Source organism: Tamandua tetradactyla, chromosome 23, assembly GCF_023851605.1.
Source record: "Tamandua tetradactyla isolate mTamTet1 chromosome 23, mTamTet1.pri, whole genome shotgun sequence".
Taxonomy (NCBI): domain Eukaryota; kingdom Metazoa; phylum Chordata; class Mammalia; order Pilosa; family Myrmecophagidae; genus Tamandua; species Tamandua tetradactyla.
Window position 1 is genome coordinate 7,180,906 of NC_135349.1, and position 17,678 is coordinate 7,198,583.

Below are 17,678 nucleotides of genomic sequence, written 5' to 3' on the forward strand. Positions count from 1 at the left end.
TTCTGTAAAATGGGGGACAGGACCTACCCAGTAAGTTTATTAAGAGGAGGAAATATGATAATTCAGGAAAAGTGTTTAGCATAGTATATGCCTGGCAAGAAGTAAAAACTTCAATAATTGACAATTATTATATTATTATTATTATTGCCCAAAGACACCCAGCCACTTGGCAGCAAAGCTGAAATTCAAATCCAGTCTAGTTGTACTCTAAAACCTATACTAACCACAGTGCTCACCTTAGAATTCCACAAAACTGACTTAGATTCCATAAAAGGCCAAAGGACAGAAGAGGCATTCCCAAATAACTATGGCTCAAAACCTGAAGCTTTAAATCTAGATCTTGGCAATATCTACCTCTAGAATATTTTTGAAGAAACTCCAAACTTTGGGTCTGAAGGTTGCACAGCCCAGCAGGGCAAAATGGAGGGAAGGGAAGCCTGGCAGCAGGCAGCTACCCCGGCATCTGCCTTCCCACCCCACACTATTCCCTCCTATGTACTTCAGTTTTTACTTATTTTGCCCACAGAAAGATCTTAAACAATACCTACATGTAAACAGACACAGGTCGAATGTTAAAAAAAATCACTATACAAATACCAATTTATCATCAAAACTGGAAGAAACATGGTTGGGCTCCAACGAGAACTTCAAAGAAGACTTCAAGTAAAAAGTACCTAAAGGGCTAACCTTTCCTCTCTATGCCCATTACATATTTTTTTTTAACTTTTTTTATTGTATAGTATAACATATATACAAAGCAAATAAAAATGCAATACTTTTCAAAGCACTCTTCATCAAGTAGTTACAGGACAGCTCCCAGAGTTTGTCATGGGCTACCATACGATCCTCTCATATTTTTTTTTTCTAGCTGCTCCAGAATATAGGAGGTTAGAGGGCTTAAATATTTTTTTTATTATCACAATCGCCTTTTTTTCCTTTTCTGTGTGAAAAATAACATATATAGAAAAAAGCTATAAATTTCAAAGCACAGCACCACAATTAGTTGTAGAACGACTTTGACATGGGTTACAATTTCACAATTTTAGGTTTTTACTTCTAGCTGCTCTAAAATGCTGGAGACTAAAAGAGATACCAATTTGATGATTTAGCGTTCATATTCATTTGTTAAATCCTATCTTCTCTGTACAGCTCCACCATCACCTTTGATCTTTCCATCCCTCTCTTTAGGTGTGTTTGGGCTATGGCAATTCTAAATTTTTGATATTGGAAGGGTCTGTCACTAATATGGGGTGCAGAGATGTAATTATCTGATGTTCTGGAGAGGTTGGGCTAGGTTTCAGGACTTATCTGGACCAGGGACCCATCTGGAGGTTGTAGGTTTCTGGAAAGTTACTCTAGTGCATGGAACCCTTGTGGAATCATATATTGCCCTAAGTGTTCTTTAGGATTGGCTAAATGGTCCCGGTTGGGGATTGGCAGGTTATGATAGGTAGCAAGGTTTAACTGAAGCTTGCGTAAGAGCAACCTCCAGCGTAGCCTCTCAACTCTATCTGAACTCTCTCTGCCACTGATACTTTATTAGTTACACTTCTTTTCCCCTTTCTATGGCCATTACATTTTATCAGGATGTCCCACATATTTTAGGGCTTTCTACATTTAACTTGCTTTACAGACACTTCTTATCTCCTCTAGCTGGAATAGTTTTTCAGGGGCTGAACAGGAATCTGATATTAACTTTGTAACAATGTACAGCCTAAGTAAACAAAAAATACCTCTCTTTCCTCTGGTCTCCATCCCTTCACTATTTCTAGTACAGTATTTGCCAGATGACCTAGCATATAATAGTTATTCAACAGATGTTTGTTTAAAGAAACTCTGTAGGCCATTTAGCCTAAACTTAGCTCCAATAAAAGATTCCTTGTAATACACTCTAAAAAGACTATCATGAAGTATTTACACAAACACTGAAATAGAACACTTACTACCTTGAGAAGAGGCCTAATTTATTCCTTCACTGGACAACTCTCCCTGTTACTAAGTTGCGTTCCAAATAGCAGCAGCAGCAGCAGCAGTCATCCCAAGGTACATTCTCCAAGCTTGCCCTGCACTGTTTCAAGTACTTTACGCTGACAGAAAGTGGCAAGGCCACCTTTGGACTCAGGTCATTTGCTTCCAGAAGCCTGGTGCTTAGCCACTGTGCTACTCCATTCAACTGGATCCTGTGCTGCCCTCCAGACAAGAAAGAAGCACAAGAAGTCCCTTCTACAAGCTAGGCTTCTAAAATAAAAAATCTATCACCTTACTTCCTGATCAGATCTCTCGGATGCTTACCATGCTTCTAGACTCCAACCTACTACTTGGCCTGCACCTGAAGCCACATGTCCACTGTTCTTCTCCACCTGTCCGGCATCTCCAACTTCAATCTGGCCTTCCAACAGACAACAAGTCTTGGTTTGTGCTGCTACCGCAAGGTCCCTCTCCACCATCCAAATATTTCCAGATCCAGGTCAAAGCTGGCCTCCCCAGCAGCAAGACTTCTCTAGTCCACAGGAGCTCCCTCTTGATCTGACACTTTTTAATTGCTAATTAGCTGTTTCTAGTGAATGTCTCACTTCCTCATGCATTAAGTTCCTGGTAGATAACTAGTATATTTCTAAAATACTCTTTTCATCCTTCAGTATCATTCTTGAAAATGAGTAAAGCAAATGCATATGACTTGGCTGCCTGTCTATTCTGCTTTAAAAATAAGCAGACTAGAAAATTAATATCAATTGCAATGCAAAAACTATGAGCTATTATGTTAAGGAATGAAGTGTCATTAAAAAAATAAAGTGCTTATACCCCCTTTTTAGTTTTCAAAACATATTGACGTAAAATACATATGCTATACTTGAGTAGTAACACACTGGAGTAAAATTTTTTTCTATCAGTTTATTTAAAATTATTATTCTTCAATTAGATGTTCTTCTGTTCTTTAATAAACTATCAGATAATCCAAACTGGGTTCATTCAAAGTGTTATGAATTTCATAGCTGTTACAAGAAATAGGCCATATCAATCAAGAGAGGCTGGTAAGCTACAGGAACAAACTGACATAACAAAGGATTATTCCTTGTTGTCACTACATGTCCAACATGGGTAGATTCCTGAAGGAGGGTGAGAAGGGGAGGCCTCTGCTCCACATAATCATTCAGGGACCCAGGCTGACAAGAGGCTCCACCACAAGAACATAGCTTCAGGATGCCTCATGGCAGGGGAAGGGAGAGCTAGAGGGTCTTAAAGCTACAGCCCAGAAGCAGGGCAAGTCACTTCTCACAGTTCATTCACCAAAACTAGTCACATGGTCCCACCCAACTGCAAGGCAACTGGGAAATGTTGAAAAGCACATGGATTGTCACTGAGCAGTAAATGTCTCTTCCATGGGTGTGGTTCTGGAGGTATGAAAATGGAGCAATCCTTGATGCATATTAAGTGAGAAAAACGCAAATGTACCCCTGGTATGCTATAGTCTGTGTTGAAAAGGAGAGAGAGGTCCAGAAGGAGGGAATGCAAAAAACCTCTGGAGGAATACAGGAGAAACGAGTAATACAATGGAAGTAACAGTTACTTCTCTGGTGGCAAACTGACTGATGAGCAGACAGGGTTGAAGGGAGACTTTTCAGTGACACCCTTCTGTATCATATGCATGTACTATCTATTTTAAAACACTAATTAAAATAATTTTTAGGCTGTGATATATATATATTTCAAATTAATGGGTTTTTTCCTGAACAAAGTCCAATTTATTCTACTATAAGAAACACTAAATCCCTGATTCGTACTGCTTGAAATTAAACATCTGGAGGAATGCTGACATAATCATATTTTCATGTAAAGCCCACTAAAAGATCTTGGACTGGTTTCTTCTATTCTAAATATAAGCATGGCTACTACTCAGGTGATGAGAAAAGGATTTAAATTGATAAACTGACTCCCTTTGGAAATAATTTTCCTCATTTCAATTTACATATCATTGTCTAAAACTCCTTTTCAAAAACAAAAATTGTCTTGTTTTGCACGGTTAGACTGGACCCTATAGAAAATATACCAAATAAACCCTCCTGGGTTTCTGAAAAGAAAACAGCACTGCTTTTTTGGAATGCATTAAAATCTAAAATGTACTAGGATACAGTCTTTTACAAAATCATAGTAACCATCCTTAAATAATATTTACCTACTTCCTGCTAGATGTGCTGAGGTACTGCTTCTGGGGCTTACGACAACGTAACCGAGTGGAACATCTGTTTCTCTTGTGCAGTCATCTTAAACAAAAGTAGAATCCCGCTGATACTCAGCAGATGAGGTAAGCCATAAATAATGCAACAAATAAACAAGTCAGGTCCCCAAAATGACTTTAATAATTCATTTCAATATACTATACAACCCATACTAGTCCATCACAAATTGTAAATACCAGACTCCTAAGAGAAATATCTCCCTGATAAGGTTATATGGTATTTCTTACAGGTTTAACTTCTAAATTTATGCTGAGCATATTACATAGCAGCTTTTACAGTGCCAAGTTAGCACTTAAATAGCCTTTGACTATTTCCGAAGCTCTACAATAAACTGTCCACATTTGAATTTTAGTGGAAAATCAGCTACCACATTGCTTTCAAATATCAATATTATGCTTTCTAAATTGAATATGTTTGAGTGAATCAAGAGTGTTTTCCTAAGCAGGCCTTCTCTCAATAACTCATGTCATTCCGAAAGGTTATAGCACTATTTTACTTGCCCTCAGCTTCAGTAAATAGATGCATTCAACCAATATTAAAGATTTCCAAAAATTTAGCTCAAAGTCTTTCTGGATCACTGAAGAAAACAAATAATCAAAGTTGCCAAGTCTATCTTGTGTCTTGTATTATTATTAAAGCCTACATAATGAATTAAAGCCTACATAATGAATTAATTACATAATAATTAATGAGTTATCTTGCCAACATCGGAACACATGAGACCAAAATCGATGTAAGCTTAGGATAAAAAAAACAAAAAAAAAGAAAAAAACCTTTAGATCATATTGTGTTATGTTTAAACTGAAGACAGATGGCATTAATTTGTGGGTATGCAAACAATTTCCAGGACTTTCAAGTCAAAGGCAGCCATTATACCATATATCATTAATTCTCAGACACATTTTTTTCATATTTTAACATCTCAGAAATCTCAATGTGAATCACATATTGTAGTGTAATTACTAGTGTTTCTTTTTACTGGCACATAAAACACTGGTGAGACTTTCAGTCAATGTCATCTTAGAGTCACTGAAATAAAATGATGCTATACTATTAGCACCCACTCACCATGGACCAGACACTGCACATGGATTATTCCATTTAATGTCCACAACAACACTCGGAAGTGGCTCCAATTATTTTCCCCATTTTTACAGCCAAGGAAACTAAGTGATGCAGTCACTCACCTAAAATCACAGGCTCCTCCAGCCCATCTCTTAACCACCCTACTTCACTGCCTCCACAGAGGGAAGAGCTTGGGGTCTGAGAAAGCCAACCATTCCTTGGAGTGTGGGTTCAAACCTCAGCTGAGCATTTTATAAACACTTTTATTTAGCAATACAGGCATGAAAATACAGATCTCCAAATACTAAGAACAGGTATTAATTCAAAGCATTTATTACAAGGAAGGGCTGGTAATCATCTACCTTATTTTAAAAATACGCTTTTTGTATGAAAATAAAATTTGTTTCTCCTTTCTACATATCATGAATTTAATTTACAAACAATTAATATGTATTTTTCTTTCTTAAAAATGCCCTATTACCTATCCAACTGCCCATCAACAGGTAAAAGATAAATTACATTATATTCACATAATGGAATACTATACAGCAATGAGAATGAATGACTCACAGCCCCATTCAACAATATGGAGGAATCTTACAAATATAATGATGCACAAAAGAGGCCAGTCACAAGTGCACACTGTATGATTCCATTCATATAAAGATTAAAGCCAGGCTGTTAGAAGTCAGGACAGTAGTTATCTTTAGAGACTGCAGAGTAGTAACTGAGAAGGAGTTTGTGGAGTTTGCCAGGTACTGATAATATTTCATTTCTTGACCTGGCTCAGAGTTTCTCAATTTCAGCACTACGAACACTTTGGACCAGGTAATTCTTCGCTGTGGGCTGCTGTCCTGTGCATTGTAGGATGTTTAGTAGCATCCCTGGCCTCTATTAGCATCCCCAAAGTCATGACAACTAAAATTGTCTCCACTACAGCCAAATGTCCCGGGGCGGGGCGGGGGGGGGACTGCACCTGACTGAGAACCACTAAACTAAATGCTGATTGCATAGCTGTGTTCAGTTTATGAAATATAAGTAAACTGTACATTGCCCTTTTTTAACTGTAGTAGAACTTTTTTCAATAAAAAGTTTGGAAAAACAAAAAGAGAAGCAGAGAGACTTTAGGAGGCTACTGCAGGCATCCAAGTGAGAGGTGATAATGTCTTGAACTAGGGTGATAATAGTGGAGAAGGAAAGAAGTAGAAAGATCCAGGATATGGGTTACTAGATAGAGTTGACAGCTTCTGAGAATGAGAGAAAAGGGAATCAAGAAGGACACCAAGGTTTTCAGTCTGAGCAACTAGCTGGCTGGTGATGCTATTTACTAAAATGGGGCAATCTAGGATCACAGCAGTTGGCAGAAAAGCCCGAAGACAGTGAGAAAATCATGAATTATCCAGAAGCAACTGATGTGTTATTCCTGCACAACAGAATGTAATATGTGCTCTGGACCATAACTGGCTGCATAGTTACCATACTCGACCCTTCCAAAGGTCTTCAGTATGGTCTCCTGGTCCCTGTCCACTGTTACACGTGGGTATCCTGGAAATGGTTGTGCTGTCATCTGACCACAAGAAGCGCCACCCTACCCTGACAAAGGCTACTGACCATCTTTACCTGCATTTCTGAAGCTGAAACTGGAGGCAAAACAAACAGTAGAGAACAAAGACCGAAGGAATTGCACTAGACCAGAGAAAGGGTAGTACAAGCAGCAAATGTCATTCCATCTCTATTTTAGAAAAGTCTTCCTCGCCAAAATGAGGACTTTTATAACTAGTATTTTAACATCTTTGAAAGAGAGAATTAATACTGTAGCAGGATGTTTTGGTCTGCGAGTAACTTTTTTCCCTCTTTTTCTTTTTTTGCAAGTAACGTTTAAATAAAAAAGGGCAAAAAGCAATTGTCCAAGCAAGAGATGACATGGTTTGAACTAGGATAGGGGCAATGGATATGAATAGAAGACAAATTCCAGACAAGCTTTGATGGCAAAGATAAGAGGACTTGCGATAAATGAGATATAAAGAATGGCAATGATTTCCTGGTTTGAGGTTTGAGCAACAGGGTAAATTTACTTGAAGCGAAAGAGACTTGGAAGAAAGTTTTGGAAGGACAGGAGTCGAGAAAGCCCTCATGGACATGATAAGATATGAGAAGGTGGGAAGGGGGGAGTTGTCAAGTTTCCAACATTGCATATATTGCAGAGGAAAAAAAGGCTACCTGAAAAAAAAAAGCTTATCTAATTTTGCCAGTGTGGATTATCCTCATGAAAACCTTAGAAGAGTTAACGTCCCTTGAGTTAATTTAGGGTTGCATATGACTATTGATTACTGTAAAACTTATAAATGTATTATAGTTGGACAAAGTGTGCCTGAGTATTTTGGTATCTGCACATGAAATGGCTATCCATTTAGGACTAGAGAAACAGTCCTTTTCTCTTCTATAAAATGTGTTCTTAAGGGATAAAACAAATTTGCTAAGTTATTTTTTTTTAACTAAAGATTAAAAACATAAACATAAAAAGCCTTTTTGAGTTTGCTTGATACCTTGGCTCAAATAAGGAAATGTACATTAAAACTCTTTGGTGGGTGCACAGGTAGTTCAATGGTTAGAATGCCCGCCTTCCATGCGGGAGACCTGGGTTCAATTCCCGGACCATGCACACCCACCCCACCCCCCCAAAAAAAACTCTATGGCAACTTTAAAACACTGTACAAGTATAAGGCATTAACAGCAGTGACATGCATGAAAAGGCATCAAGCAATTCCCAAACCTATAAATTTGTAGGTAATACATGTAGAAATACAATTGAGTAGAACTTTGGATTTTTCACAAAGAGCTAAGAGGAAAAAACGCAACACATTGCAAAATATATGTGGTTACAACTTTTTCTACTTTTATACAGTGAGACGTGAGATACCAATATTTCCTTTCTAGACACTGCTGAAATTAACAAATGAGCCCTTAAAGAGGTTCTAAGTGAGCTCAATAATGATTATAAATGCTTGGAAAAAATTCTAAATTATTATTACTGGCTTATGCAATTTACCTTTTTAAGGAAAAATTCTAAATTACTATTATTGGCTTATGTAAGTGACCCTTTTAACCCTCATTTCAGGGATGAGTACATTTTACAAAAATAGGTCAGAAAGAACCCTGAACATTACAAATAAATGATATAAATCAACACTATTATTCAGAAGTCAAGACCTGTCATTCAAAGGACTTGACATACAAACTAGGTCTACGAAGAACTAAATTTCTGAACCTGGCAAGAATCATTTAAGCTTACTTCCAGATCATACTGGGACAAGTCTCTTGGGGGTATCTCAGTATCAGAATAAACATATTCCTTGGGAAATAAGTTTGTTCAACTTATTTTACTCTCACCTTCCTGGTAAGAACACACAAAACATGGGTGCATGCCCTTAGACATGAATGCCATTTCGTGCTTTAAAAAAGTACATTGGCACAATTATTTTGCATTTTCAGAACATCTAGATTTTAAACAATAGCTATTGGCAGCTAAGGTACTAGTTGCTCTACACTTTTTTCTTTAGGAGATAATTTTTTGTTGTTGTTTTCAACATTTTTTAATTGCTGAAAAGTAATGTATATTCTAGAAGGTGAGGGGAGAGAGATTAAACACTATAGAAGTTATACAGCAAAAAAAGTCTCTCTCTCTCTCTCTCTCTCTCTCTCACCATGACCCCAGGCCCCAGTTTCTCTCCCCAAGGGAAACCACAGTTAATATTTTCACCAGTATTCTTCCAGTGATACTCTAGAGAACTATATTCATAAATTCCTCCCTTTTATTTTTGTTTTATTTATTAGTTCAATAGTAGCATGTCATATCCAATGTTCTAATCTTGCCTCTTTTCCACTCAATAATATATCTTGGGAAATGTTCCATATCAAAATACAAAGCAGTATCCTGTTCTTTTTAAGAGCTATACTGTATTCCACCATGAGAATATACCAAATTTATTTAACTAGTTCTCTATTGAAACACATTTAGATTGTCTCCAGTCTTTTATTATTTTAAACAATGTTGCAATAATTATTGTACCTAAATGCCTAAATTTTTCTATAAGAAAAATTCCACGAGGCAGAATCACTTGCTTTAAGGGTGCAGGCACTTAATATCTGATAGATGATACCAAACTACCCTCCATACCTATTGTGTAACCGAGAAATTAGAACGTAAGAGATAATTTTGATTACTGAATCATTATATAGATATTCCTTTTTGCTTTCTGGTATAATGTTAGTAGACAGAGGGAAATACCTGAAATCTCTAAATTGCAATACAGCTGCTTCTCTGACAATGATTGCACAGCCTTTATCTTGTGTCCCTGTGATTGTAAAAGCCTGTGAAAAACCTTCATTTGTACCCATTTATCCAGTTTTTCAACTTAGAGTCCTGTTATCACTAAGACAGCCCCTAATGTTTATTAATGAAGAGTCCTGGGTCAGCCCGGAACTAATCACCCCAGGTCCAAAGTTATCTTGATAATGGAGACTGGATCTAATCAAAATGGGCCTACCTGACATGCACGGTAGCTTAGGTTTTAACCTACAAGTCACTTATACCTAATTATAATACTAAAAATGACCCTCATCACCATATTAAGGCTGCCTTTTTCTTATATACGTTCTGTGACTAAGCACGTAATCCGTCTGCGCACGCTCAATAATTAGACCACCTTCAATTACATCATCTGGGCCCACAGTGCTCATTATTCTAAAACCTGCCCATCTTGTAATTCTATAAAACTATCAGAATTACTGCAGTTCGAGGAGATACATTTTTGGGCCATTTGGCCATCTGATTTCCTGCTACGTGCCTAGTAATAAACTTTTTCTCTCTGAAATCCCGGTGTCTCAGGAATTAGTCATTTGAGTGCGTTGGGCAAAAGAATCCGCTGCTTTGGTCTGGTAACAACTGATTCAATTTATATTCCCAACTAACAGCGTAAGAGTTCCTGTTTTTCCATACCTTTGTCATCACCGTATATTTTCAAACTTTTTGGCCTCTGCCACTCTACTAGAAAAACAGTGTTTTGCTCTGTCAAAAGGTTATTTGCCTTTTTCTAATTGATTTTGAAAGTCCTTTATATATTAAGGAAACCAGACTTTCATTGTCTATATGTTGAACATTATTTTTCCTACTTGGTCTTTGCATACTGATTTTATAATTTTACAAAGAAATCTATCCAGCAATTTTTGCTAAAGTTTTTCATCATTTATAATTGATATTTCAGCTGACTCTTTTAGATTTTTCAACATATACAATCATATATCTGCAAATAATAGTAAATTTGTTTTCTCCTTTCCGATGTCTTTCTTTAGTTAATAGCAATTGTGATAATGTACATCCCTGTACTATTTCTTTATTTTAATGGGATTGCTTCCAAGAATTCACCATGTAGGATGATGATGGCTTTGGCTTGTAGCATTATTTCTCTGAACACATAGAGAATTTAACAATTCTTTCTTAATTATTGTGCCTCCATGTTCAACAATAGATTTGATAGATTTCCTTCAATGTTAAAGTGTATCATTCGCTTTATCATGTACTCACATGGGTTATTTAAGAATAAGAAACAATAGGAATCAATGACTCTGTACATACACGACTGAACTTACAAATAACTACCCTTTAAAATATTTAATCTATCTTTATCAAATGCTTGTAAGAGATAAAATGACAGGTATCCCCATTACAGAGAGGAAAACTGAGGCATGAAAAGATTATAATTCTTTGCAGCCCCCTTCTGCATTACGGCATTTCTTTGAGTTAGAAATAAAATCAGGACCTTCTGACTCCCGATCCAATGTTTAAGGCACAAGAAAGCAGTGTGGCCTTCAGGGAACTCAGTGGATGCCCAACATACAAAGAAAAAGGCAGGCTGCCAGCTACGACCCACAGCTTCATAACACTCTTTTCCAGACTCCTGAAAGCAACCTACAAGTTGGACTCCTGAGCTTAAAACATCTGAAATGCATCACCCGGCAGCCAGCATAATAGGTTCAAGCTTCAGAGACACACGATGTTACCGACATTCCTCAACCAATTAGAATGCCTTTCAGCTGCAATGGAGGTGAACACAGCTGGAATTCCAGAGCGGGGCGCATCACCAGACACACTGACTGTACATTATTTAATCCTTGTTTTAAAACAATAAATGGATTTTTTTTCCTTTAATCCAGAAATGTGGCAACAACATTCCAAATATATAAGTGGATTAAATTGTGTCTGTAGACACAACAGTAATTCTAACGTTTTAAAAAGAAGATCCGCCGGATCCACAGGGCTATGTGCTTTTGCTTTTTAAGCACTGCTCTACAGCTCTCTTTCGAATAGAATGGCCTTAAGGATTTTACTCAGCTAGGAGGAAGAGTGCCCTGAACAAGAAGCCAATTTAAGGGGGGGGGGGGGCCTTCTCTCCATAAAATTCACTTACAAAACAGCACACAAACCAGCAATTTAAATTGTTGGGTGGAAAAAAAAACATATTTTACTTCCCTATTCATTTAAAAATAGGCAGCTTCTGAAATGATTTTGAAATTACAAAAATTTGATCAAAATAAGAATCCTAAAAGTTAGGCTTTCTTAACCAGAAAAATCAGAGCACTGTGAAGATAACAAATTATTTCACTCAATTGAGAAGATTTTTCTAACTTCCCTTTCTCTCTTACCACTTAATAAAATGCACAATTCAGCTATCTTTACTTATACTGAGTGCCCAAAACATGTTACAAAACAGCCAGTCTAGTTATCTGGACCATTGAGCTGATGTTGAAATATTATGGGTCAGTCTTTCTTCTTTTTTTAATCATGGGGAAGTATTTCTTCACAAGTGACACAAACCCTAGAACCTCCCCTCTTTAGCCCAATATTCCACACTAGAACATGACAACGTAGCTGAAGAGAGAAAATGAAAGGTGTGGAAGACAAGGAAACCCCAAGGTTCAGGAACTGTTGTGCTTGTGAAAATGTTTAATAAATCACAATTATTGTAAAAATGAGGATATAAAGTAAAAGAGATGCTTCACTTCTAAAATCAGCTAGATGGGTCAGTGAGATTCACCACAAAATAAGGTGTGTGGTGGCGTTGTTTTTAAGACAACACAAATGCGATCACATCACAAAAGCAGTGATAGATCCAGTATTTGGCCGAATGCGATTCTTTTTAAAGTATGACTGCAGTTTTAGTTTTGCAACAGCATTTGCTATGACCCATCTGACAGTAATAATTCAGCTCAAAGAAGTACCTTCTGTTAAGCCTTCAGGAACCCTAAGGAAAATGTTATGCCAGTACTCATAGCTAAAACCTGATCACTTATTCCATTTTATCGCCGCAACTGTGTAACAGTTGCTAAAGCAAAAGTTTTGCCTACCTCACATAAGTGAGGTTCTCTGTGTGTTCAAATTGACAAAATTATCATTCTTGACCGTTAATAAATCTCTAAGAGAAACAACTATTTCTAATCAATTAGGTCACCTGTTATTGCTCAATTAAAGTTATTAACAGCTATTACTACAACTATTGCTCTCTAAGCTGCATCATCTGGATACCAAAATGCAAGGCAGCCTTTCATCACATATGCTGCAACTTTAAAAATAGCCTGTCATTTCCATAGGCTGTCAAGGGAAGTATTTCCCCCTCTTTGCTTGGAATTGGAATTTTCTCACCTCACAATACAGAGTCACGTTCCAGAAGATATAAAAACATAAGAAAGTCTGGGAGAATTTCAAGGCACAAAAGCACAAAAAAGTTTAGGTATTTCAAGTAACTGGTTTAATTTTCTTGAAAAGCACTGTGAAGCTCAGAGAGCTGAAAATTCCATTATTTTACCAAAAGTGGCCAAAATAATGTATCTGGGATTCATTTGTGTACCACATAAGAACAAAGTTTTTGCAAACCCTACTTGAATTTTAAATGAAAATGTTTCCAAAGGGTTTGATGTGCCAATGAGTTAAAAACTGATGCTGTGATAATGCTCTTTAACAGAAATAGCTTCATTTTGCACATATACACTGAAACTAATTTAAAACTTTCCTCCTAAAACACTACAAAGACATTCACTGAAATTATATTCATTTAAATACAAAAAATTCAGCATTTTTCTACTGTTTAGGCCAGGTTGATAAAAGTGTTCAACATTATATTACCCAACAATTTTCAAAACCAAAAAGGGTCCATAAGAAAAAAAAGAGAAATCATGAAAGTATTCAATATACTAAATCAATGTTTGGCATAAATCAAACACGAGGGCTACATTTTAATACAAATTTCTGAATATGAGGATTGAGACTTAGCAACAGAAAGCACAAGTCCCCAACAATAATTTGGAATGAATAGGTGAAATCTGACAAATCCCATGAAAAGTAGAAGCAAAGACTATTATAATAGGATTGAAATCTCATTTCGTATGTTAGGAAAGGATAAAAAATTAGTTTCATATCATTTTCTTACTGGTAGATCTGACCAGAATCCATGACTCCTAACTCTAAACTTTTGCCCTATAACCAAACACAATTGTGTACCCAAAAAGTTCTAAATGGTGTTTCACAACTCCAGTGTCTGCATATGTTGCAATTAATTACGCTCTGTGTGTAATTAATTAATCATCGATTAGTTAGATAGCCCTCATTTTAAAAAATTCTTATTTTCAAATATCACACATGGAAATAAACTCTGAAACCAGTAACAGAAGCATTCAACGTTTGAAAATTATCTGCACAATGTGCCAAAAATGAAATGATTGCAAACTTCCCATAACAACCTTAAAAATGAAGTCAAAACCTATTCTATCTTCAAACAAACTATTTAATGTCACTGTTTCCGCATAAATTAATGTGCAACAGACAAGTGCCACCAGGTGCTTCCACCATCACTGCTTCACTCTCAACCTGCTGCAGGAGCAGTCACTCTCACAGACCAATTTAAAAGGAATATTTATTTCAGAAAGAACACGCATCACCTGATCCTTTAATAGCAAATGCCATACCAAACCTCTGTAGGCATTTCTGGATCTATGACATCCAAATTCCTGAGTCCAAAAATAATTTGGGAGAAGTACAAAACAAATCTTCTCCTTCAAGAAGAAAAGAACCAGGCCTAGGTCTGCCAACTAGACTTGATTAATATATATATATATATATATATATATATATATACACACCTGATGCATATATCTGTACCTGAAATCTTACTCTCTCTAAAATTTTAATCACATTTCTACTGAACTTCACAAAATCAGGTACTTCGGCTTTTAATAACAAGAAAAAGAAAACAAATGGATCTGCTCTCAGTTACAAATTACATTGTAAATGAGAACCAAATTAAGGTTGTCAGTAATTAAAGTTTTACAAGTATCACAACGTCAGAAACATGACTTTTATGTTGCCATAAAAATAACTTACTGTTTTTATCTATGCGTTGAGAAGTGTTTCCTAGCCACACCCTGGTATAAAGGATTATGCCTCTCCAGAAATCCCTAGTTTACACCTGTTACCTTACAAATCCAGGGTCTGGTTTGGGTCCAAATAATTCCTCAACTAACATCCTTGTTTAAAAAAAAAAAAAAAGCAACCCTTTTCTTGAAACAAAAAATGTATCAAGCAACTTTGTTTTTCTAAATTTTAGTTTTCATGAAACCACCGGGTTGTTTTCATGGATTGATTTTTCAGATGACCTCAAGGCTGTGCTGCCCTGAAAGGACGCGACCAGACTCTGATTTCGGAGTCCCCACTGGGCCCCGCCACTAAAGAGAAGAGAAATCGAGGGAAAAATCCCTGCGAGGGAGTGGACTGAACTTTTTATTTCCTTTCCAGAGCTGGAAGTATTGTGGTTTGGAAAGTCCCCGGCACAGCCATATGGGAGCACCACACCCCGCCTCAGGTGTGCGCACCTGGGGCTGCGCTGGGACACGCGGCTGCAGCCCGGACCCGCCCCCACCCCCGCCCCGGGGCACCGATTCCCGCGGTTTGCGTCCACACGCATCCCGGCCCCCGCGGGCCGGCCGCGGAGACCTGCACCTATACCCGCTGAAGACGAAATGAGAGTGCATCAAGAAGTGGGGGGAGGGACGCCTAGCAGGGGCTCACGGGCGTGGAGTGGGGTGACCACGGTGAAAGGCGGATCAGAAAGAAGCCGACTGGGGCACACAGGGACCTGCCTGAGACCGAGGGAGGAAGCGGACCAGACTGCAGAGCTTTGGCTGAGGAGGAGAGGTGGGGGGGACAGGAGTGGGAGAGGCCAGACGCTGGAACCAAGGAATTCGAGGCTGATGAGTTGATGCATCCGGATAGAAGCCAGGCGGCCGGGCGGAGAGGCCGGCCAGGCGGGACTCGGGAGGTGAGGGGCGGGGTCCTGAGAAGCGAAGGGCGGAGCCATGAGAAGTGAGGGGCGGAGCCAGAGAAAAGAGGGAGGAGAAAGAGGGGGCAGATGCAACAAGGCAGGTAGAGAGAAAAAGGAAAGCAAAGAGGAGAACGGGGGTTGGGAGTGAAAGGCGAGGGGACGGGACCAGGAGAGGAGAGTGGAGGAGGCAGGTGGGGGAAGAAAGAGGGAGAAAAGGAGGGGTACTTGGAAGGGAAGAGGTGGGGCCAGGAGGAAGAGGTGAGGGGTGGAGCCAGGATGGGAGAAGCGAGGGGGCGGGACCAGGAGGGGAGAAGCAAGAGAAAAGCGGTGGGAAAGAGAAGGGGAAGGGGTTAGACAGGGGCGGTGAGGAATAGGGGGCGGGCCAAGAGGAAGAGGTGAGGGGTGGAGCCAGGAGGGGAGAAGCGAGAGGGGGGACCAGGAGGGGAGAAGCAAGAGAAAGGTGTTGGGAAAGAGAAAGGGAAGGGGCGGGGCCATGAGGGAGAAGTGAGGGGGCGGGGTCGGGAGGGAGAAGCAAGGGGCGGGGCCAGCAGGGGAGAAGCAAGGGGGCGGGGTCAGCAGGGGAGAAGCGAGGGGGCGGGGCCGAGCAGGAGCGAGGGGCACTCGCTGAGGGGGTGACGAGGTCCCGGGACCACGGCCGGCGTGGGGGAGGGACACCCCCCAGGGCGACAAGAGGGGGCTTCCGGGGCTGGCGAGGGGCTGTGCGGGGCAACCGGGAGCTGGCGGGGCTCTCCGGGCCTCCCGCCGGCCGTACCTGTCAGACGGATCTTGATGCTGGAGCCGTTCCTGCGCGTCCCGGGGTTCGACATCTCCCGCCAGCGATCGGGCAGCCGCGGATCCAGCGCCTCCGCCCCCCGGCCCGGCCCGGCCCGGCCCCGCCGCCGCCGCCTCAAGGTTACGGCTCCGGGCTGGGCGCCGGGGTCCGAGCCGGGACACAAACTCCGCGGCCCAGGCGTCCGGGCGGCGGGTGGATGGTTGAGCCGGGACTTGGCACTCGGCCCCGCGCCCAGACCTTCGCGCCCTCCCCGCCGTGCCCAGCCCAGAGCCGCCGCTGCTGCCGCCGCCTCCACCACCTCAGAGCCGGACGCCCGCCGCCCTCGCCGCTTCCGCCGCCGCCTTCCCGAGCCGCGCGCGCACACGGCGCCTGCCTCGCCGGCCCGGCCCTGCGCGCCCCCGTCTGCGTGCGCGCGCCCAGGCTGCGTCGGGGCGGGACAACACGCGCACGTACGTCACCCGCCCGGCTGCGGGCGCGCGGCTGCTCCGCAGCTTGCGGACCCGGACCTTCCTGCTCTTGCCGGGCCCAGACGGGCTTCTCCAGGAAGCTGGGAAGAGGCTTGGCGGCCCCAGGAGCCGAGCGCCCCGGAGCCCACTCGCGGAGAAGCGCGGGTGCCCGGGGTGAGGGGTGAGGGGTCGTCCCGACACGGGTGGGCGATGCTGCCCGCCTCAGCCTTTGGTCCTCTCTGCGGGACCCGACGTGCAGATGGGAACGTGGAGGCTCCGAGGATGGAATTCTTTTCCTGGGCTCTGGCTCAAGGCCCCGGGCTCCTGCTAAGCTCCTGCAGGGAGGCCTCCATGAAACCCTGGCCTGTTCTTAGACTAAGCCCCTTGCGCAAGCGACACGGGCCTTCAAGAAGATTTTGAGTAGAGTTTTCAGATAATGCAGCCGATTCAAGGGGGCGGCTTCTCAATGAGACAAAGTCCCTTGGGTGGGTTTTGTGCAACTAATGCACTCTGTTGACCCGAAACAGAGTTGCCAGAATCGCGCAGAAAGTACCGTGTATGGACACGATAAACAAGATTTGTGAGAGGGATAAAGTTGAGGGGTAGAGAAGATGCTGGTCATGATCCAGTCTGCACACGGTTTGACCAGACAAGCAGCAGTACCGCCTACGTTTCCCTGCCTTCTGCTAACACTTCCCCTCCTCTCAGGGTTACAGGTTAGAACTAGAAGCTCTGTATACATTCCCTTGCAAACGTGGTGTAGAGA

General features: G+C 41.0%; 1 protein-coding gene across 4 annotated transcripts in view; it reads right to left on the reverse strand.

Moving 5' to 3' along the window:
• The window catches only part of SMURF1 (SMAD specific E3 ubiquitin protein ligase 1), a 127,000-nt gene extending 110,446 nt beyond the window's left edge, over nt 1-16,554 (reverse strand). For all 4 annotated transcript variants that reach the window (XM_077140618.1, XM_077140617.1, XM_077140615.1 and 1 more), the window contains exon 1: nt 16,446-16,554. In XM_077140618.1, coding sequence (XP_076996733.1) covers nt 16,446-16,500 — 55 coding nt within the window. In that variant the 5' untranslated portion in view covers nt 16,501-16,554. The remainder of the gene's footprint in view (nt 1-16,445) is intronic.
• Between the last annotated feature and the right edge of the window lie 1,124 nt (nt 16,555-17,678).